Consider the following 24,237-nt stretch of genomic DNA (forward strand, 5'->3'; position numbering starts at 1 on the left):
CATCTAGGTGTTATCATGTTAGATGGAGGATCAAATTAATGATACATGTCTCAAGAAATCAATATTATACAACGTCTCAGAATGTGACGTCTCTATTCGCTACACTGCTCCATCGGATCAAATTGACAGAGGGAAGATAATGTAAACTTACAGGGTATGAAACTTCCAAACGATGTTAGAACTGTCAAATTTGCGATTCAAATTTTTGGTCGTTCCCTCCGCGGGACTGGAATTCGTGCCGCTGAGACATCTATGGCAACACCGACATGAAATGGAATTAGTCTAAACAAACAGACACTTTTATGCCAACAACGCTCATCCATCAATCAAATTCACCCATAAAATTTCTGACAATAAAATTACATGTTTTGATACTACTACGTCTGTAAGAGACGGTTAAATATCAATGGATCTTCACAGCAAACCAACTGATAGTCACCAATACTTGTCTCCCAATAGTTGTCATCCAAAATATTGTACAAAGAGCATACCATACAGACAGGAACTTCGAATTCGGCGCATTTGCTCATCTGACTTTACCACAAGCGTCTAGACGAACTGCGTGTTCATTTGTTATCGCGTGGCTACAAATCAATAGATGTAGATCGGGGATTTGAACGTGCTAACAACATCAGCCGTAATGATCTCCTCGATCGAGTACAAACCCAAGAAAAAACAGAAGGGTTCCTTTTGTGCTTACCATTCAGTCTTTCGGAAACTCTTGCAGCTACTTCATTCGAAATGGGAAGCCATTCAAAAACATCCTAAGCTCTCCAAACTCTTTCCTGGGCCCGGTCCTGGCATTCCGTAGACCTAGGAGTCTTAGAGATGCCCTAGTAAGAGCAGAGATTTCATCTCAGCCAAAACCAAATACAACGGGCCAGTGTCAACCATGTGGAGATAAAAGATGTAAGACCTGTTTCCAGATACTGCACACCCAAACGTTTAAAAGCTACTGCACTGGAAAGGAATTTTCCATTTTTTTGCAACGTGATTTGCAAAACCGAAAACACCATATATCTTCTCCAATGCCCATGTGGTATGCAGTACGTTGGCAAAACAGAACAACCTTTCAACAGGCGCATGAATGGTCATCGCAGTGACTATATATGTAAACCAGACCTCCCTCTAAGTCGCCATGCCGGCTACACCCAGGAGGATCTCCACAACATTGTTGTTATGATCATAGAACATAATAACAACTGGTCAAAATGTAAAAGAGTGTCTCGGGAAAGCATTTGGATGAAAAAACTACAATCAACTTCTCCAGATGGAAAAAACCAGAAAAAATAATTCATTTTAGGTCTTGGTCTAAGCCTTTTACTTCTTTCGAGAGGAAAACTAATGTTTTGCTCCATGGTGTAGTCAAATAATTAACGAGTATTCTCATGAGTGTGCTCATTTTCAATGGATTCAAAACTCATTTTTAAAGCGGACGACGTTTAAAGAAAGTGGAGGTAATATTTTTTCCTTGTAAAATTACTTTTTAAGTTATGAGGATTGGGTGGATTTACCATTAATATCCATGAAAATATATGCAATTTTTGTCATCACTATGTGTACGTCGTCCGTCAGCGTCGTCGTCCGTTAACTTTTTCAAACATCTTCTCCTCTGAAACTACTCAATAAATTGTAACCAGTGAATATTCCTTAGGGTATTTTAACAATCCATGTGTGGGAATACTTGATCTGGAAAAAAACATGGCCGCCGTTACTAAAAATAGACCATAAGGATCAAATTGTAGAAAATGCAAATAATTCAAATACAGTTTGCTTTAGCTAAAATCTGGAAGGGGTTAAAATTGTTCGGCATGATGGTACCTATGCCAAAATTTTCAGATCTGTTGACGAATGAATGAGTTATGGGTTTTTTTTCCCGAATTTTACAATTCCAACTTTGAAAATCTTCTCCTCTGAAACTACTGGATGGATTGAAACAAAACTTTGCATGCATATTATGTAGAACATGTTTAGCAATCTATACGTGTGGATTTTTCATCTTGTGAAAAACATGGCCACCTTTTAAAAAAAAAACAGACCGTTGGGATCAAATTGAAGAAATATGCAAACTTGTAGGATGGATTGTAACCAAACATTGCATGACCGTTAAGAGTTTTTAATATATCCTTAACATTTTTTTATCTGTCGATTACATGCCCACCACTACTAAAACTTGTTGAAATAATTTGAAAACTAAAGGGTTTAGCCTAATTTTCAAGGGGGGGTGGGGATTGTAAGACCAACCTACAGTAAAAATATGTTGCTCAATGTTGGAGTTATTGCCCTTGAAAAGAAAAAAATAACAATTCGAGATTTATTTTATAATATGAAACCGGGTGGATAACTAAGATGCTCAGTATTGATTAAATGCGATTTCATTAAATTAATTGTGACAATAGTACGGTAAAGTCAAGAGTCCATCTTTAAAAAGATATAAAGACTATTTTTGACCAGGTGAACGATTCAGGCTCTCTCTAGAGCCTCTAGTTACTTAACAGAATGGGATTAAAGTATAAGATTCACATTTACATTTTTTTTTCAAAATCCTGAACTCAGTGAATTCCTTTTTGATTGAAGTATTTTATCAATGTAGACAGGTTTACCATTCCCCCAGGTTCAAAATACTTCTAGACTAGTATTAAGGGCCATCAAAAAGTGTTTGGTTTAGACAGTTCATTCGTTTATTCAGGGTTCGGTTTAGGTGCAAGACAAAGGCACTTCACAACCGTATGAATATTCAAGTGCCTTTTACAAAAATCAGCATGATTTTTGTTTCCCTTTCCCTTCTATACAAATGTTTCGAGATATCTAACACAAGAGTAACGAAATCTTAATCAACCGCAATATTGACAATATCAAACTGAACTTGTGTTTTAAAAAAAAATAATACATTTCAGACGCTTTTTACGAAATGATGTTATTTTTTTTTAATATTGCCCTAGCAAACTGCCTTATCTATCATTTTTCTTGAAACTATGTGGAACATATAGCAAAGTTATTTTTGTGGCCTTCATTGCCAAAACATGTTACATGCTGTCAAATTACAATTTATTATGGTTTATTTTTTTTTAAATATATTTTTTTTCGTTTCACTTACTTTTGTATCACGGTGCTTTTTTTTTTGTTTTGTTCCTTGTTATTTTGTTTTTTTTTATCGTCGTTGTTGTTGTTTTTTTGTTTGTTTGTTTGGTTTTTTTTTTGCGTTTTAATTTGCAAAACAAAACTGACGGAAAGCGTGCATGTTTAGATTTCTTAGTTTTAAACCAAAACTGTATACTTAATATGAAAGCACATATAAAATAATGGATGTAGCTAAAATTGGTAACTGTAGGAAAATAACGCAACATCGCGTGAAATGTCTTAGAACCAGTTCTTATCTATAATATGTGCACAGTTCAACTTTATCTGCCCTGTACTCTGAAAGTGATTATATATTCGACCTTTCCAATCCTTGGACATAAAACGTTATCAGGTTTTACATGTACTTCGTAGATAACTATTTTTTCAATAAAGTGACAGTACTTTATCATACGATGACTATCCATATTTTATGCATACGTGACCGTTGTCTAAACATTATAGTTTAATGTTAAAGAAAATCCATTCCATGTTACCACAAAGAGTATAATTTTGTGAACATACTACCCCATCGCTAGTTAGTCATATGTACCCGCAACTATACCTGAGGTCATCACTATAATAAGTCAAAAAGTTATGTAAATGTTGTAAACATCTCTTTTATTTAAATATGTAAAATTTCAAAAGTCCTGCTCGAAGATTTAGCTACTTATACTCTTTAGGCAATATAATCATGATTCATAAATTTAGCACTTTTGAAACATTATCATATAGATATAATATGATATATAGATATTTAAATTTAAATACGTATATTCAGAAAACTTAATCATTATGCCATCGTAATAAACAGAGTGCTCACATAATAACATCAACCAAACGAGACAAATAAAAACTAATGAATAAATTAATAAATGGATAACGAAACTAATAGTCATTCTGGAATATATGTTCACCATCCAAGGTCTTCAACATTATAACAAACAGTTGACGATAAAGAATTCTACTCTAAAATTCCTTGACACAAGTAGAGCAGTGTCGTTTTTTTTAATTCAGTGAACGGTACCTTTATGTGATTTTATATCAAATTCCGAAATAGAAAATGTATCGGCGAAACTGTACAGTCAAATGAAGAGTCTGTACGTCTGTCACAACATTATCATAGATGATTTCATTTCGAGCTTCTTTTCAAATAACCCATTCTTCTTTACAATTAAAAGGGTAACTGCAATGTAGGAGGATATCCAGTTATCTATAACAGTAAACTCGACAAACGCGATGACTTTTCATTCCGTATTGTTAACTTTCCTTTCATCTGTACCTGACAACATCCCGTCAGCACCTACCAACGGAGTTTTCATATCCCAACTCATACGTTATGTCAGAGCTTGCCGTAAAGAACTACGCAGACATTTTGTACCGCGCTAGACTTCTTAAACTCAGGCTTCTGGAACGGGTTATGTTGCTATAAGATTGAAGTCATCACTACAGAAGTTTGTTATGGTGGATCCATCTGCACCATGAGAACCGATTTGTTCATCATATGATAAATTTGAATTCCAATTTGCCCTGGATTTGTAAATTGGAATTCTTATTTGACCTAAGACAAATAATTGGAATATCTCGATTTGCTCTAGCAGAGTTCTGGATCCCACTAAATTTTAATGGGGTCTATATATCCTTTATTTTCTAAACACCAACATCTTTGGTACAAAAAACGATACAAATAATCACCACATGTATAATGAAGAACACTGACAATGTTAACACGTGTACACCAAGTAAAGTTATTAGGAGATACACTAGAAAAACTTATCAACTCGGAGAGTCTATTTTTTGTTAATGATATTTGCTTGCCTGTGATTAAATTTGTCCTATATTTTATCACTCTCAATCTCATACGTAAGTCCATAGAGTATCTCCCTAATTCACCATAAATCATAAAATTTGGTATAGATTTCTTTGCATTCAGAAGAATGTTGCAAAATTGTAAGTGGACACGTTAATTCAATAATAGTATTGTTGCCTGTACCCCAAACTTTACACCCATATTAAAGAATCGACTGGATAATTTTATCAAATAAGTCAAACTGTGATTGAATAGATAGATGATCTTCCTTTCTTCAAAACATCATACATAGCTCTGATAGCCTTTTCTGCGTTGTGCTGTTTTGCTTTAACGAAGCTACCTGTCTTAAGGAATACTACTCCTAAGTACGTAAAATCATTAACAATTTCTATACTTTTATCATCATTTATATAAATGATAAGTTGTTACAAATATTACCGCTAGAAAAGATATGTGTTTTGCTTTTGTTAACATTTACTTGTACAAAATGTAATTTTCACATATTATAAAAATCATTCAGAATACCTTTTAAATCTTTTACCGAATCAGCTAGCAATACACTATCATCAGCCTATAAAAGTATAATATATTTAACTAGTTCTATATTTGTATATCATGTGATAAGTCAGAAAGACTAATGGTATTATTATCTGCAACAAAATTTTCTAGATCATTAATATACAATGGAAACAATAAGGATAAAAGTTTTCTCCTTTTCTGACCCTTGCATTACAAGGGAATTACTCTGAGTTTTCTATACGAGATTTTATATTTTTATACATGTTCACAATGACAGTATTATTTTTTCCATTGATAGAACACTTCATAAGTTTTGACCATTGTCCAGGTCGCCAAACAGTATCGAAAGCTTTCAAAAAGTCTATCAGGCACCAAATAACTTTTTTCCGTTTTATACTTCAGTAAATCATACAATAAATGCAAAGTTCGAATGCTATCTAAAGTCGAGTATCCTTTTCGGAAAACAGATTGGAATCACACTATAGATCTAATAGTCGGGGGGAGGGGGGGTTCCGGATATATCTGAACATTCTGAAAATAAAATATGCTTATGATGTTAAATGTTTTTGGAAATATTACATTTCAGACATATAATTATATCATTTGATAGTGTAATATAATATAATAATATCTTACACTACCAAATTTTATTATGAAAAACTAGAACAATGAAATATCAGAACATTGAGATTTCACTTCATTACAACATTTTTTTATGTTTTGTTTGTGACATTTTTGGAACAAGTGTTTTTGGAACTTCGGCATGAACATTTTAAGGTTAGACATTTCCCGTTAAAGCTGCAATCAGATGCAACCTGGCAGTTTTGGTTTACGGACCGATTTTTCTGACATGCTTGCATGTGCGTTATTTCATCTAATTAATGAATTTTGATCTATGTTCGGATTAAAACCAAAGGCTAACCCAATTATACCTGTCACAGAAAACTTACCGAGAGAGATAATTGGTCTAAAACCATTAGAAAATTAAATACACAAAAAAAATCTTTAATTATGCATGACTGTCTAACTCATAAAATCAAAAATGAAAAAAAAATATTTTAAATTACCAGAAAATTGAACTAAGGACTTAAAATATTCTCATCTTTGATATTTTCGAACTTGAAGCCAGCAGGATCCAGAATCCCCCAATAGTGCAAATTGTAATTTTTAGGCAGAGGAAGCACAATCGAACGACTTTTAAATTGTATGGTGATTGATTGATTTATTCCATTTCGTCCATGGGTGGACATAGGGCGACTACAGTTTCTCTCCATTCGCTTCGGTTTTGGGCGATGGTGTTACAATTCTTCCACGTTAGTCCTACTCTCTTCAGTTCAGAGTTCAAACCCCTCCTCCAGGTGTTCTTTGGTCTTCCTCTTTTTCTTTGCCCTTGGGGATTCCAATCTAAAGCTTGCTTTGTAGTGTTTTTATTGTTCTTCCTTAAAGTATGACCAATCCATTTCCATTTCCGGGTTCGAATGGTGTTTTCTATTGGTTGTTGTTTTGTTCTTTGCCAGAGTTTCTTGTTTGTTATTTTTTTTTGGCCATCTGATATTCAGTATATTTCTTAGGCACTTGTTAACAAAGACTTGTATAGATTTCATGGTGTTTTCTGTTTCTCTCCAGGTCTCGCAACCATATAACAGGACAGACTTAACATTGCTGTTGAAAATTTTGATCTTAGTAGTCGTTCTCAGTGTTCTACTTTTCCATACTGGTTTTAGAATGGAAAAAGCCTGTAATGCTTTCATCTTTCTGGCTTGTACATCTTCGTCAGTGCCTCCAGTTGTACTCATGACACTTCCAAGGTACGTAAATTTATCTACATTCTCTATCTGTTGGTATTTTACCAATATTGGATCCATCTGGTTTTGTTGGATTCTCATGGCTTTGGTTTTGGCTGTGTTGATATACAATCCTGTTCTTTTAGCTGTTTCTTCAAGATGGTTGACCTGGTGTTGGGAATCTTGAAGACGATGCGATAGTGTGCATATGTCGTCTGCAAATTCGAGGTCTTCTAGACGAGATGTTAGTGTCCATTGTATACCATGAGGGTCGTTGTAAGCTGTTGTTGCTATCCAGTCGATGACTATGAGAAAGAGAAGGGGAGAGAGAATGCATCCTTGCCTTACGCCAGTTGTTACAGGGAAAGGATCCGTCAAAGTACCAGCATGTATGACCTGACAAGAGAATTCTTTGTATGGTAATGACATAGATATTGTAGATTCATATTCTTATCTAGGTGTATTATTTAATTATAACGGAATTTTTTGTGCAGCAAAACAGAAGTTAACTAATCTAGCTACCAAGGCTATGTATACCTTGTACAGAAAATTGCAAAATGTATCTCTTCTGGTGGATTTACATTTAAAATTATTCGATTCTCTTATCAGTCCCACTCTCACTTATTCCTCAAGCGAGGTTTGGGGTTTTCAAAACATTAAAATAGTTGAGAAGATTCACTTACAATTTTGCAAAAAGATATTGAAGATACGAAATAATACACAAATTACATGGTGTACGGAGAACTTGGACGTTTTCCCATTGAAGTTATTATTAAATTGAGAATGGTTAGTTTTGTAAAACAAAAGTTGGTTGATCAATTTATTCGGGATTAGTTCTCACAACTAGGTAATTCTTCACGGGGATCTTTTAAGACTGAATTTAAGTTAGAGTCGCATCTGATTAAGCTGAACAAGGCTTATTTATATGGCAAAAGTTCTATGCTCTAATGTAAAACCTCCTGTTGAGACTGGGAGATGGGAAATGAATATCATTACCTATTTGTTTGTAATCATCTCGAAATTGTGGAAGCTAGAAACAAATTTATTCCACAATATTATACTCGTAATCCAAATGTGAGCAAACTGAATGGGCTATTAACGTAATGAAATGTTCGTGTATATCGCAATCTTTCATATTTCATCAAAAACATTATCAAAATTCTTGCATCCATGTAGATTAATTAAAGAATATGCATATTAATTTCTAATATATAGTAATGTACTTGACCCGTGCAGGCCCGGGTGTCAAAAGAATAGGCGTGCAGCAGCGTTAAGCTTGTCGTAAAAGGCGACTAAACAGTGCTCAGAACCTTAGCCGGGGGCTAGGGCGCTCTGCCCACAGAGCAACTGGGTTGTGTGCCCCTGGTTGTGGAATGGGGTACCCCTGGTGTGTTACATGCTGGGGTTGTCAGGCTATAATACGGAAAACCTGACCGCAAACCATAGTGGTGCACCGTGTTGCCACGTTCCTCGCACGTTAAAGAACCATACTGTGGTATTCTCCCGGAGTAGGAACCATAGGGCTCCGCCACAGGAGGATAAATTGCCCGACCATACCCACCTCTCCCTATTTCCAGTGGCAATCAAAATTTGTCGACTGCATTATCCTTGTGTCTCATCCCATTTTTCATTTCATCATCATTTCATCTTCATCGCCTGAATATAGCTGAAATATTGCTGCTCGGGCGTTAAACCCCAACAAACAAACAAAAGTAATGTACTTACACATTTGAACCAATTTTAATCCATTCACATTATTTTTTTAAAACCCACATGCAGAAGTCTGTGAATGAAGTCACGTGGTATACTAAGCTTGGGATATATACACAAATTTATTCATTAACTACCAAATACTATATTATGTCACCTTACCTTGCCTTTGTTTCAGATGTATGTAAAAAAACTGATTGAACTCTTGTACACCTCGGTGGCTGAGGATAAATAGTGTTTGTTTGTTGTTTATTTGTTTGTTTTGAATTCTAATTTGCCCCAAGAGAAATTGGAATTCCTATTTGCCCTAGGAGGAATCCGGGTCCTAGTGGATTCCATTTTGTCTTGTGACATATACATGCATATATTTTATATAGGATCATGTGTATTTCATATAGACAGCTTTTAAATTGATGATATCTGTTTTATAGTGTAATTATAATTGATGTTGCCTAAATAAATTAGATTGATTGATTGATTGAAAGGTCAGGAAATCTTGTTCTCCGCCGCGTGATACTGGCTAATTCAAGAGTTTCTTATCTCCGTTAATTATAGGTCTCTGCCATTACGTTAATTAATTTGGAGTTTTCCAGAACCGAAAGGGCATTATTTAAAAATATACAAATGTATCAATATTTTCAACTTCGTCCTTTTAAAGGTTACAGTTCCTGATTCATATTAACTGTATTAGCAAAATTAAATAAATTATTTGTTTTCTAGGTCAAAATTTGGCGCGCTTTAACTTATATTGGGTTGTCTAACTTCATTGTTTATAGAGGGCGCACTGACTGTGATCTGTACGTCAATGGCTGTTTATCATATGCCGCAACATCTGACAGTTTTACAAGATTGGAATATGCATCTTCCACGCTACCTGAAGATGTCAAAATGAAATAATGGTAAGATAACTCATTTGTTTCAATATTTCTATATAGAGATCATTTATTTTGTCGTGGAAAATAAAAGATTTTTGTTAAAATTAAACTCGGTATCGATCTTCATCGACCACGAAAATATTACTGTATTTATCATGAATGTGTATACTGCTTTGGTATTTAGAAAAAGAGAAGCAGTACATTTCAATGTTTTTGTATGATCCAATATAAATTTCTCAATATTGTCTGTCATGATTTATTGCATTACTTTGTCTCCAATTGCACCGGTGATTCCACAGTGGGTGATTCCTGGATTATTGAAAGATTAAGATTGTTTCAGAAAATTTCTGCATCTAGTATATACAAAATATACATGTACATATATGTAAGTTGATATTTGTGTAGTGTTTTATCTTCCTTCTGTTTGATTCAGAAGACACGAAATATGAACAGATTTCTTGAGTGTACCCCTCCCCACCTCTAACTTTGAGTACCAATCTTTGTATTATCAAATTAAGTGGTAAGTTTATAGTTTATTGCAACATCTTTTCAATAAAAGTATATTTTTATTTACATGCTACATAGTATGTAAATTTTCTTTTTAACCTTTGCAGGCATTAAAATGCATTTGAAATAAAGAAAATGTAGATATAGATGTACATTTGCAGTGTACACTTTTATGCAAAAATTGTTCAAACTATTTCAAATTCTTAAATAATACTTTATATGTCTACTTTTTTTTATTATTTAAATGGGGAAAAATGCAGCGACTGAAACTACATGAACAATATGCATGTACATGTATGTACCTCATATGGGGAGAGTTTATTCCTTGACTTGATTCCATTTTGATAAATCCTTTTTGTAGTACATGTACAATGTACATAAGCTCATTTATGAATAATAGATACATTTGTAAATATAAGAAATTCATAAGTTGTATCTATGATTGAGTTGATACAGACATGAAAGATGTACTGGTATAAAATTTAACTTTCATTATTTGTGATTCTTGCTTGTTTTACAAATTTCTGTTCATTTACACTGTATACTGATTAAATGATCATGAAATTATCGATAAATTTATTTCATGAACTTCAGGTGTAATACATTGTACTTACTACTGACTACTAATACTTGAGCTTTATAAACAAACTTTATACATATACAGTAATTTATCTTGTCATTTCAGAAGGTACTAAAGATACAGCAACTTGACAAAAAATTCAAATTACTACAGGAAAGGGTTAGATAACAGAGAAGATGTCAGATGCAACAACACAAGCCCAGAAACAGTTCTGCCCTCGTCTTATAGATTACATCACCATCGTAAGCAGCCACCATCCAAATCAAAATAACAATGTCGCCCAGACTCCAGAGTTGTTACGCAGGTATCCACTGGAGGATCATAAAGATTTTCCACTTCCTTCAGATATAATTTTCTTTTGCCAGCCAGAAGGATGCATCAGTGTTGGGCCAAAACGGATGAGCCTTCGTGAAACTACATCTTTTGTTTTTACATTAACTGAAAAAGATTCAGGAATAATAAGATATGGTATTTGTGTCAATTTTTTTCGCCCATTTGAGAAAAAATGTCATGATAGATGGAAGTGTTCTAGTACTGATGGAAATGGAAATTCTTTGTCAGTTGACAATGAAAGTAATGTTCAGAAATCTCCAAAAACTAGTCGTAAATTAAAAACTGCTTCCAGAGTTCGGAATAATGTATTAACTTCACTATGCATTGTTAGTCATCATCCATTTTTTTCTACTTTTCGTGAGTGTCTTTTCATTTTACGCCGACTCATTGATGCATGCCATGACCGTACATGTCCAAAACGAATTGGTGTTTCTTCTACAAGGGATAAATCAAGGTATGTGCATTTACATGTTGTTTTGGGATTAAAACTTTCATGTACATTTTTACATGTATTACTGGTACATTTACTTGTATATATTGTTGTAAAAATCATTTGTACTTGCAAAAGCAGGACTGTCAAGTCTTCAATATGATCATACATTTTGTAGGTTCCTTTTCCTGATATATATGTACTATTTATCATGTTTATACTGTGCATGTACAATTATTTCTTGTAAACATGCATGTACATGTACAAAATGTATATGTTTATATGTCAGAAACAAATAAAGTAAAATGCCAATTAAAAAAAGATGTACAAAACACAGTTGAACCATTGTATTTGAAGACATCCTGTTTGTAATTTCTAAGTGACATTTTCTCAAGTTTTAAGTGATCATTGATCAAAACAAACCTGGTGTAATTTACAAAGTAATTCATTTAAAATTTATCCTTTTTACCCCTGGGGGTTGTTTTGTTAGTATTGACAATGTGCGTGTGTGAATGTGTATTATGTACAATGTACATGTACATGAGTATAAAAGAGTACATGTACATACAATTTATGTACATGTATGTGAAGTGTACTTGGACATGATGTACAGTTTAAGTTATAAAGTATACAATTTGTATACAATGTACATGACAACATGTCCTAACTTGTACAATTTCACTAATAAAAATGTACATACATCAACTCTAATTGTAGGAATGAAAATGTCATTGATTAGTTTCATCTTTTTGCTATTTACAAATTTACAAAATGTACATGTATGCATAATTATTTCAAATTTATGATATACATGTACAAATGTACATGTACATGTACACTCAATGTGCATTTGTTCATTTTGCAAAAGGATGTTGTATATGTTCATGTACATTGTGCATGTATTCAGAATAAGTATCTGGTCTGAAAACAAATGCACATGAACTGTGTACAAACATGTATATACATTGTATGTGTCTGGTTTTAAATAACATTTTATGATTACCAATGCATTTTTATTTTGTACATTTATATACTGTAATTTGGAAAAGTTACATGTACTTCAGCATGAGACAGTATTGAACTTAACTATTTTTACTCTATATACATGTATAGAATTTGTATACTAATGTGCCATGCAGAAATTCAACCATCTGTTTCTTATTGTGATAATTTCCTGAGGACAATTTATACCAAAACACGTAAAAAAATTACATGTACAGTGTACATGTACATTGAACTTAAACAAAATTTAATTTGTATAATAGTAATTGTATGTTAATATCTGAGTTGCATATAATTGAAAAAAAACCTTCTAATTATATAATAATTTATTGGTGTCAATTTCACACCTGTCTGCCAGCCACAGGTGGTTTTTGTTAATTAGTTCAAAGTTATGTAATGTACAATTGTCCATCTGTCTTTTAGGTTTTTTTTGTGGTATTAACAGTACTAGTCTAAATTTGGGACACATAATTATACACATACATTTAATATTGTCAATATCTTCATTAATTTTTTAATGAATTACAAAAATGTACATGTATGAAATGAAACCTTCTGAAAAGCTTTTAAAAACACATTCTTTTCAAAACAATTCTTCTTTTCTATCAAAATATATGAAAATATGGTTTGGTGGGTATGCATGTATTTTTAATTGATTTTAAATTTTAAAAAAATGCACATCCAAGACAAATTTCATGACAAAATACACTCCTTGAGACCTTCACGTTTCGCATTTTAACTTTCATGCATTGTTTATCTTGTGTTTATACATCGATTTGCGTTTGTTTAAACGCACGATAAATGCATGATAGGAGCATTCGTTAAAACACACAATAAGAGCGTTCGTTTAACCGCACGATAGAAGCGTTTGTTCATTTTTGTGCTTTGATTATTTCCTTGATTTAACTTTATTTTTTTATTTTTTTGCTATTATTAATTAATATAATTTCGTTAATTTTATTTTTTTATTTCTTCTGTCTTCATTATATGTCAGTATTATTATTTTTCGTCATTTGTCTATCCTGAGTTTAAATGCATGATATTAGCGTTCATCTACCGTGCCTTTAAACGCATGCTAGGAGCTTTTGTTTATCATGCGTTTAAATGCACACTGGGCGTGTTCGTTCATCGTGTGTTTAAACACGATAGAAGAGTTCGTTTAAACGCACGATAGAAGCATTCATTTACGTGCGTTTGTTGAGTGTTTAGCGTGAGTTTGTGTATCATGCATGCAGGAAACCTACATGTAAATGTTATCAATGTATTTCTAACTTTGTCCAGGAAATGCACTGCCTGCACTTACATATTCATGTAAAAAGCATTTTTTTCACTTTGTATTACCATATTAAACCATGATTGGAAGGACCTCCTCAAGATGCCATAGGAACAGTAAATACAGGCTTTCAAGTGAGCCCTTATTTCCCTAATTTTCCTTATTTTTCAAAAGCAGCCCTAATTGTCCTAATCAAAGCAGAAGAATCCTAAAAAAGCCCTATTTTTGTTGAGAAATTCCCTATTTTTCAAATTTTGAAATTTTTAAATAGTAATTTCCTTTTATATTGGTAGTATTAATGGAATCTAGCTTAGTATCCTTTCAGAAAATGAATATTATGATCAAATAAACACCTCAGAAGACGTTTTAGTGGCTATTAGCAGTTCACAGCATTCTTTGGACCCATACTAGTTCAACTTCTAATGGTCGAACTGGAATGCTGAATACAACTGTTTATGGCCACTGACATGATCTTCTGGGTTGGTAAATTGCTTTTATATTGTTGTCTTTAGTCAGTGGTAAGTAACTTATTTTTCGTTTAGTATTATAATTGAAAAGGAAAGAATGTCATCCCTTATTTTTGTGTTTAAAGCCCTAAAAAATCCTAGATTTAGCCCTTATTTTTTAAGAATTTGGCCCTAAAAATAGCCCTTATTTTTTACCAAAAGTCACTTGAAAGCCTGTAATTACATGTATAAATATTTTGTTGGAATGAGATATCAAGAATGTACATGCATTTTCCAGGTGTCTGTGCGTTTAAAAAAAATTCTTAAATTACTGAAAATGTACATGTACATTTGCATGTGCATAAAATCACATTTTCACAAACTATTGAGAAAATGAAGAAATGCATTTTATTATGAAGTTTGCATAGTATGAAACTTTTCCAGAATTGTTTTTGTTAAAATGATGTGTTGAAGAAATGAATATACTGACATTCTTTTATGTGTGAATACTAGTACATGTATATGTTCATCCCAAGTTTTGAGGATGAAAGAACTTTAAAGCTGATAGAACAAATTACATGTACATATACATGTACATTTTAATGTACTACTGGTACAATTTAAGAAAATAATGTAAATAAATTTTGGACAATAGTTCATGTACAAATGTATATGGAACAGAATGTGTATGTATTTGTGCCATATCATTGAAGGAGCTGGTCAATACTAACTTGGTGAAAGAGTGAGCACACAATTTAATTACAGAAATTCCAATTATAAAACCCATGTACATGTACACTACTCATAATTTTTTTTTTTATTTCTCAACGTTTTGCGGTGACGTTACGATGAAACGTGCTGGTGTCACCACCGTGGTGCCACACCAGTGTTGACATGGTGGAAAGTCGAAATTCGCAACGCACCAGTATTGTCACGCGCAAGTCATTACACAATTTTCACGATTTAATTTAATTTGTTAACCCAATTTGATCGATTAAATATTTTGCAATTTTCATTATAACAGCACACCTCCACAAGTAAACCAAATTTGAATGAGAAAATGAAATAAAAAGTCTCAGCATGACTAATATATTCTATTACGTAATTAAGAATTTCCATAGTTAAAATTCAATTGCTACGTAATCTAACGTGAACTACACAAGTAGATTTTATTATGCATAGTAAAACGCATGGAAAAAAGTCCCTAGGATTAAAATAAAGAACTATAAGATGTTAAAAGGTATAAGGTATAACAGCTCCTGATCATTATCTATCTAGTCTGTATACATAATAAAGTATACACAAAAACAACATTTGTTGTTTCATTTCGGAAAAAAACCTATATAACAGGAAATCATAGTAGTACACACAATATGAAGTGTTAATTCTGAAGTAACAATTCAACACGAAATGATAGTACAGTCAATTTCTATCACCGATTACAATAAATTCTTTAGGTTCGATGATAGTTGTTCAAAATGAAAATTTTCATTTTGATTTTCGTAATTATTTGGGTTTTTCATTCTTCCCCAATTTACATGTATATATTTCACAATTTTAATCGCTGCAGCTTTTACTTTCTATTAGTTCTAAAATTGCTCACGTAGTTTACTGCTTAAGTGCGGGAAAAATTTCAAATAAAATTAAAACCTAGACCCTCTCGTTGATTCTATTTTTAATACAAATATTTATAAACAACGATAGAAACTATCTATATTTGGGGACCACTATTACAGTAAACGGCAGGAAACTGTACAAAAGAAAAAACAATATTACAAGTAATTCCCAACCCGAAACAAAACTGTTCCATTTAGTTTCTCTAAATATAGAAACTTCTGATATGTTTGCATTAGCAAAGGATTGGTGCATACTTGTGTTTTAATATATATTGCAACATTATCGATAATTGAACCGTGAATACCATTAAAAAAAAACAGTTTGCGAGAAACGATCAAATAATTTATATACATGCACATAAAATGCTATAGCAAAAAATAAACGTGTACAAAGAGTTTGCAAACGAACTGGATGAATCAAACCTGCAATCAAACAAAAGACTATTCCCTGAATCTTGGGACTAAATTCAAACTTTACAATTGAAATACCACTACTATTCTTCAGAAATTTAGCATGACAATGAATTTTTCCACTAACAATAAAACGAAACTCCGCCGGCACTTCACAATAAACGTGGTGACATGGTAACTCCACGCAAATTAAAAATCGGCACGTCACTTTGGCGACACCGCGTCTCCACCGCGAATCGAGAAAAAAATGTGACGACACGCTCTCCACCGCTACCACGTTCTGTGGAGAAATTAAAAAAAATGATTGTGGGTAGTGTATATGTACATGTACTAGACTTTAGTACATTTACATGTGCATGTAAAAGCCACAATGTACATTGTTTTTCAGTTGGCTTTGGTCAAAGACAATAGGAATACATGTGTGCTCAAACATGGTTTTTGGAAATGATATTACAGACACATATTCATATGTACATACTTCATGTATGTACATATACATTTACTTTTATATATATGTAAATGTATGATACTTTCTTTGATTTTGTAGGGATACAGTATGGGGGGTTTTAACAGGACAGGGGAGTGACAATTTAACAGGATTAGTTATGCATGAGGTGAAGGAGATTGAAACTTGGATTCTCCGTCTTCTTAGTGCACCTGTGCCAGTGCCTGGAAAAACAAGAGTTGAGGTTAGTAGAGTCTTCAAATTTATAGTCACACAGCATTTCAAGGATTTCAGTTTATTTCTGTACTATTTAGTTACAGATTCAATAAAGCCCTCTTTTCATGATGTCTCATCTTGATTTTAACAAGCATTGAGTTTTAAATGAATCAATTACCCAACTTCTAATCTCTTATTTTACCAGTAAGCATTCCTTATTAGCCAATAAGTAATGTTGACTTACAGCGTCTTGTCAGAATAAAATCAATCCCTAAAAAAGGAGATCTATTGATTCAAGAGTAAAGAGCCCTGTTTCCTAACAATCAGCCACTGAATTTCTGATTAAATTGGTTATTTGGAAGCATTAAAAGTTCTTGATGAGGCACGTTTTACTGGTGTGGAGTCTTAATATAAATTGTTAATTTAGTCAATCCAAATCTCTTCATATCTAATGTATCTATTTCTGGTGGTGTTAGATGCCAAGCCTAAGAAGACAGACATTATGTAAGGCTTCAGAATATAAATCAGATAGAGGTCTACCTACAATCAGTACTAAATTATAGAGAGCATTAGTCTTTCTGAAGGTCAATAGATGAGTATCTATAGCTAAGTGGAATTGTTTTGGTCTGGCTTCGTCTTGATTATTCTTTTGACAGTCCACTGTGTACAAATTCTACATGTACCTGCTTATGAAAATTTTGTACAATAGAAAAAGGAACATGTACATTGTATGGTGAAAGGCAACACCATCGCATAACCCTATAAAAGTAGTACTGAGTAAATACAGAGACCTAGTATAGTAGTACATGATGCGTGGGTACATGTACATGTATAAATTTAATAATTTACTGAAGCTGCTTCTCCCTCTATTTATACATGTATTTGTATATTTTATATACAATTGTACAAATGAATACCCTGTATACTGTTTAGTACAGTGTACATGCAATGTACATGTAAACTGTTAAGTACATGGTACATGTGTACTGTTTAGTGCATTAAATACTTTAGTTTTACTTTTTTGTATTGTTTACCTATTAAAATGCTACCAGTTTCTAAATGTTCATAATTTAACATCTAAAAGTACCTAATCGACATTCAAACCTTCAACTTTACATGTTGGGTATAATTGTATAAAATGTACATTAATATATAACTTCAATGTATTTGGTATCAAATTGATAAAAAAAATTATGCCACATGTACTTATCAGACTTCATATAAATAGCATGTTCATTTGTATTTATTCTCCATGCATGTACATTGTGCATATTCATGTATGTACAGATGTACTACATTTGAACATTTGTTTGTTTGAATAATCAGTTAATGTTCACATATATTAGACATTAGTGACATTGTCCCTAGGAAATGCAAGCAAGCAAAATAATTCAAACAGAGCTGTCTATTCATAAGTGTGCCTTTAACCATGTATTAAAGGTATTCCTGTGAAAGTTAATATTTCACAGACTTATACTTTATCCACAGATATTTTATCTATAATTTAAATGCCAAAGCTTATTTAATTTCCACCCACACTTCTATTTTAACCTTGTGTATTGTAGGTTGACATTTTCATCAAGTTTATTGATTTATTAATAAACAATTCCTCATCCAGTGCTTTTTATAATATAGGGCTTGACACAAAAAGAAATGGAACATTTATTGATTGTATTAAGAAATCAGGTTCATATGTACAAGAGATTTATAGTGCAACTTCAGAAAATATTTGCATAATATTGGGTAAAAAGAGTGATTTGTAATATTACATATGGTGTAACAGTCTTCTTTGTTCATTGGTCATTATGATCACATAATGCAATGGATATTCCATGAACATGAAGCTGTGTTTCTATTTTAAAATATATTGACACTATGTTTCTGTTTATATGTGTATTGACGCTATACTTCTAAATTTTGATCTAGATATAAACTGTTCCGTTCCATAATTACTCACAGCCAATCATGGCGGAAGCACTGCAGATGAAGCAGACAAACAGAAAATACATATTCTACATATGTGATATATAAATTCAGGACTTTCACTCAGTCAATATGTTATAAATATTTTTCTGTAATCTCTCGAAAAATTCCCAAGGTGTGTTGTACATTTTATTTATGATCATGTACATCTGTAAAAACTGAAGCAAATTAATACATTTTTGTACATTATTTGACTGTCATAGAAGCAAACTTCTCCCTAGCACCATTTATAAATGGCTTCATAATTTTTAATTATTCAATTTCTAGATTTATGCTATATGGTAATTGAGCAGTAGAGTTACTCCCACACCATTGTCATTAATATAAAATATGTACATGTGTAGTCTGTGTAATTTGTAGCCACATGTACATGTACTCTATGTTATGCATATGTATCTAAAAAGTACATTGTACTGTCAGGACTATAAATTAAAGCTCAATTTTCACAGAGACTATTTAACTCAAGACTTTTCTTTAGTCTGTCATGCTGCTTTTTCATGTGATAGACATGTACATGTATTTAATGCACAAAATCTCCTAAAAGTGTATATGTACAAATGTACACTGAATAAAGTGGAATCGGATGGACTTAATGTTTTTGGTCCTACATTAACATTTTGTACCAGACATACCAGACATAATTGGTGGGTAGGACATTTTTAAGCTTCTTGTGAATGCCAATTAAGATTGCAAATTTGCAATCACTTCTCAACACAATCGAATTAAGTACCTGTCTTTGTAAGAATCATGCAAAATCTGAAAAATGTGATACACACCAAAAAAGGATGTATATTTTTATTTTTGTTTTATTAAGTTGTTTTGTTGGTCTATATTATGAAAAATTAAAACATTCAAAATCTGATAGATTCTACTGTCATTTACAGTGCATTCTGTATAATTTTAATCTTCTTTGAACAAAGGTTATATAAAAAACCTTATGTTACTTTCAGTCAACTGTGACATTTTAAACAAAATATCAAAAATAAAAAAATATGTAGGCTTTTCAACCATGAATGACATTTTGCATGATTCTTACCTGGAGTACTACTTAAAATTAGCCATATCAATTGTTCAATACTGTCACTGCATATAGAATCTAACAACACTTCATTCTACTTTCTGTTCCGATGAACTTTCTAGTCAGCCAATCAGATTTCTTCTGTCATTATTTTGAAAGCATTAATCAAAGGGAAAATCTGAGGATAGTGACAAAGTCATCTGAACAGAAAGTAGAATTCCTACATGCAGTGACTGAATGGAACAATTGATAGGTCTACCAGTAAATTTAATTAGATTGCTTCACTAATGTGCTCAGGTTTAGTAGCACATACATGTAGAAGTAACAGTAGATGACCTTCAATAGAAATGGCATTAAACAGAAAGATGTACAAATGTACAAATTATTTTACATATGAATGTGTATCATTTTATTTCTTATTTTAGTTTACATGCATTTTTGTACAAATGTTCATGTTCTAATACATTCATGTATGTTTTATGTACATCCAAACTCAATCTTAAAAACATCTTTTGCATCACTTGTTTTCCAGGTACAGGTATTACCAAAAGATCTGCAGCCACCATTATTATTTGCTCTGCCAGACCACACCCGGTTTTCATTGATAGACTTTCCTCTCCATTTACCATTAGAATTGTTAGGTGTGGATACATGTCTCAAAGTTCTTACAGCCATCATGTTGGAGTATAAGGTAATGTCTGCAAATTTACATCTACATTGCACATAAGTGTAGACTAGGCCAAAACAAAAATATGGGTTTACTGTACTCTATTTTTTTCCCTAACTCTAAAATTTTATATCGGAAAAATTTAAATTTCAGGAAGTTCTGTTCCTGATCTGTAACCAACCCACAATTATTGTACCAAATGGCAATCTCAGATGGCTATAAAAATGTCCTATAAATCTTTAATTTTTTCCAGAAGATGACAGTAATCTCACATATTTATTTTGGCCTAATTATTTTCTTGGTTTTGCCTTGTGAATCTGCTCTAGAATTCAAGCTGGTGCAAATTTTGTAGCTCCATGTGTTAAACATGTGTTTGTCCTCAGGCCAAGTTTTTTAATGGATTTGTTAAATTTGTAAAAACTACGAACACCATGTACATGTACTTTCTTGTTAAATGAAGTTGACTTGTATGTATTGCATTGTATTTTTGCTTTTTTTATATGTACATGTATATGACTGTTAGGGTTGTTGTCTCAATGACTTTTCCCGAACATCTTTGTTTCAAATTACATTTATTTACAGCTGAAGTGTAACCTGTATTTCAAATAGGCAAACGAAATGACATCTGTCTTTAAAAACTCATTGTACATTGTTGTATACTACAAAGCTATCATACATGTATTTTCCTATGAAATGTACATTGACTGCTTGCTAAGTAGTCAAAACTATTAAATTGTTTATTGTTTGTTTAATTCCTTTGATTACTATATTTTTTCTTCGAATCTAACACAGAGTCATACATTAAGTCACACTGTATCACATTTGAATGCTGTGTGAAGATGCACATGTCCCTACTTTTCAATGGCTAAATCTCTGTGGTCATATCAAGCTGACTGTTTTGTAGGTTGTGATGCAGTCTCGAGATTATAACGCACTGACGATGAGTGTGATGATATCGAAATGGTGATACTCATAAGAAAACATTGTTTTGTAGGTTGTGATGCAGTCTCGAGATTATAACGCATTGACGATGAGTGTGATGGCATTTGTATACATGTTGTATCCGCTAGAGTATATGTTTCCTGTAATACCCTTACTACCGACCTGTATGTCTTCTGGAGAACAGGTAAACAAACACATTGATTCTGAAGGTCCATCTTGTTCTGGCAATAATTTAGATTTTTATTGCATATATTACAATAACGGGAATCACAAATTCTTGGCTTGATTTGATTAAAAATCTCAAACTGTGAATTTCCTTTAACTTAAATTGTCTGTTCCTGGAAATCTGATTTGTGGAACATAAAGTTGGCAAGGATTTGAGGAAAATCTCAATTAGAGATTCATTAAAAAATCAGGCTTTGGTCTTAAATATTGTGACTTTTTGCTAGACCAAAATACATTTCTGTTTTCAGTATTGAGAAAAATATGCATTCAAGTAGAAAAAGGGGTTTTAGTTATCGTGATTACCATCCTGTTTCAATATAAAAATATTGCAAAAATATCTGAGTTTACAGTAGCTGTCTGTGTGAAGTACATTTTCATGAACTTGTGGATCATTATGGTATATGAGAACAGATTTGTTCACGCTGTTTTTCATAGTTTTCCTTTCCACTTTCATCTACCCTGGACATGACAGTTTACGAGCAACTTTTCAACTGTTTCTAGAATAGCAGAGGGCTCTTACCCTACCGACGCACCTTTTCCATGCTCCCAGTTTTAAGTGGAGTCTTGGTTGCTCATTTACTTAAGTTTCTCTGTATGTGTCGTTTTGTTTCCTGTTCATTGTTGTTTATATCTGATTTCCCTGTGTGGTTGTCCTTGGAATTTATTATTTTGGTCATGGTTCTCTTTATTACCTTGTCACCTATTAGTAATTACTATATAGTGTGAACATCTGATCTTGTTTGTTAAGTTTCCCTAATGTAAATCAAAGTTCATGGAAATTCCAGTAGCCAAAATCTAAACCGATATTGGTAAATAAGTTCAGTGGAATCAAGTCCACTCAGACAACGTCAGTTCAGTAAACCTTACAAATAATCTCATGGATACATGTATCAAGTCATTAATCAATTATTCTTGGATTTTGAATGATCCATTTAGAATTAATGTCTGACTGATATTTTAGTTTCACATGTTCTGTCAGACATATACATGTACATGTATCAGAGTTATGGTAAATGCATCTTCCATTGATTCATCAATCTGTAGCGTGGTGTTTAACACTCTAGATTCATTGTCTTTCAGTTGGTTTTGATTAAAATAACATAAATTTGTTTTTATTTAGCACCCTAGGCCTATTGATTTTTAGATATATTTCAGATACTTGGGCCTGGATTTCATAAAAAATCTCAAATTGAGATTTTTCTCAAATCCTATGTTTTTCCTCCAGTTTTCAAGTTATTTCATTACTGGTACCTCAAATTTGAATTGAGGAAGGATTTAAGAAAAATCTCAGAGATTATTTATGAGACTGGATCCTGATCCCACAGTTTGCCCCAAACATGTACATGTAGGTTTTAAAAAATACTGTGCACTCATTCAAAATTTCACAAATCATCAAATGCTTTGATCATTTTGATTGTATAATGATTTATTTGTACTAAATATAGAAAATATTTAATGCATTATTTACTACATGATATAGTTACATACATTGTACATATAATAATGGAAATATCGGATTAAATAATGGGAGGTGAATGAAGGGCAAGCAAGGATTTTTTACCCACGAGACATTCCTTAAAACAACTGTAACAATATCTGAATTTAAAGTAAGGCAGTTAATGGTAATATAATGTCGTATGTTAATGGAATTACTATCCTGTAGGAATAAAACAATGCATTAAAATGTGTCGTATTTCAGAAAACATATCTGTTTTTTGTTTTGTGGTTGATCAATATCAAACAACTGTTTTGCTGTACCTGTGTATAATGTTGTTTTGGGGTCAGCTGCATTCTGTTCTGTGGTGTGAGGGTTTCCTCGCCATTCATTGAAGACTAATGGGGCTTTGAGCTGACATTTTTCATCCCGGTGTGGATATTATCTCTTTGACATATTCACCATATCCATTCTTCTTATATTAATTTAATGTTTTGTCATTATACATTGGGGTAGGGTTAGGTTTTGAGAGTTTTAAACACCCCTACATCATCTTGACAGTGTGTCTGTCCAGTTTCTACTTGATGGAATGTTTTTGTCATTGTGCGTTGCAAGGGGACATGGAAATGCCGTCCGTCAGTGTTTTCCGCACCTTTTTTTGTAATACTTGTACCAAATAAGTTTCTTTTTGGTATGTGGCCTTATTATGAAGAGTTACAGATTAAGTTTGACTTTGGTTACGGTTGAATGATTTTTACAGAAGTTATGGCCCTGGGACTTAGAAAATTTCAGTGAATTTACAATTTTCCACGCTTTTTTGGTAATGCTTTTTCCATTTGATTTTATATTTTTGTATGTAGTCTTACTATGAGAAGTTACAGATAAATTTTGAC

The 24,237-nt window shown here is 32.6% G+C and overlaps 1 protein-coding gene across 16 annotated transcripts in view; it reads left to right on the plus strand.

Annotated features, from left to right (window-relative positions):
* Positions 1-9,713: 9,713 nt before the first annotated feature.
* The window catches only part of LOC148610302 (MAP kinase-activating death domain protein-like), a 79,355-nt gene continuing 64,831 nt past the window's right edge, over positions 9,714-24,237 (plus strand). For all 16 annotated transcript variants that reach the window (XM_088542656.1, XM_088542659.1, XM_088542662.1 and 13 more), the window contains exons 1-5: positions 9,714-9,839; positions 11,008-11,689; positions 16,961-17,102; positions 20,608-20,766; positions 21,737-21,868. In XM_088542656.1, coding sequence (XP_088398782.1) covers positions 11,079-11,689; positions 16,961-17,102; positions 20,608-20,766; positions 21,737-21,868 — 1,044 coding nt within the window. In that variant the 5' untranslated portion in view covers positions 9,714-9,839; positions 11,008-11,078. The remainder of the gene's footprint in view (positions 9,840-11,007; positions 11,690-16,960; positions 17,103-20,607; positions 20,767-21,736; positions 21,869-24,237) is intronic.

This window comes from Perna viridis, chromosome 8 (assembly GCF_037379345.1).
Source record: "Perna viridis isolate PV_CMFRI_1.1 ecotype Kerala chromosome 8, ASM3737934v1, whole genome shotgun sequence".
Classification (NCBI taxonomy): Eukaryota; Metazoa; Mollusca; class Bivalvia; order Mytilida; family Mytilidae; genus Perna; species Perna viridis.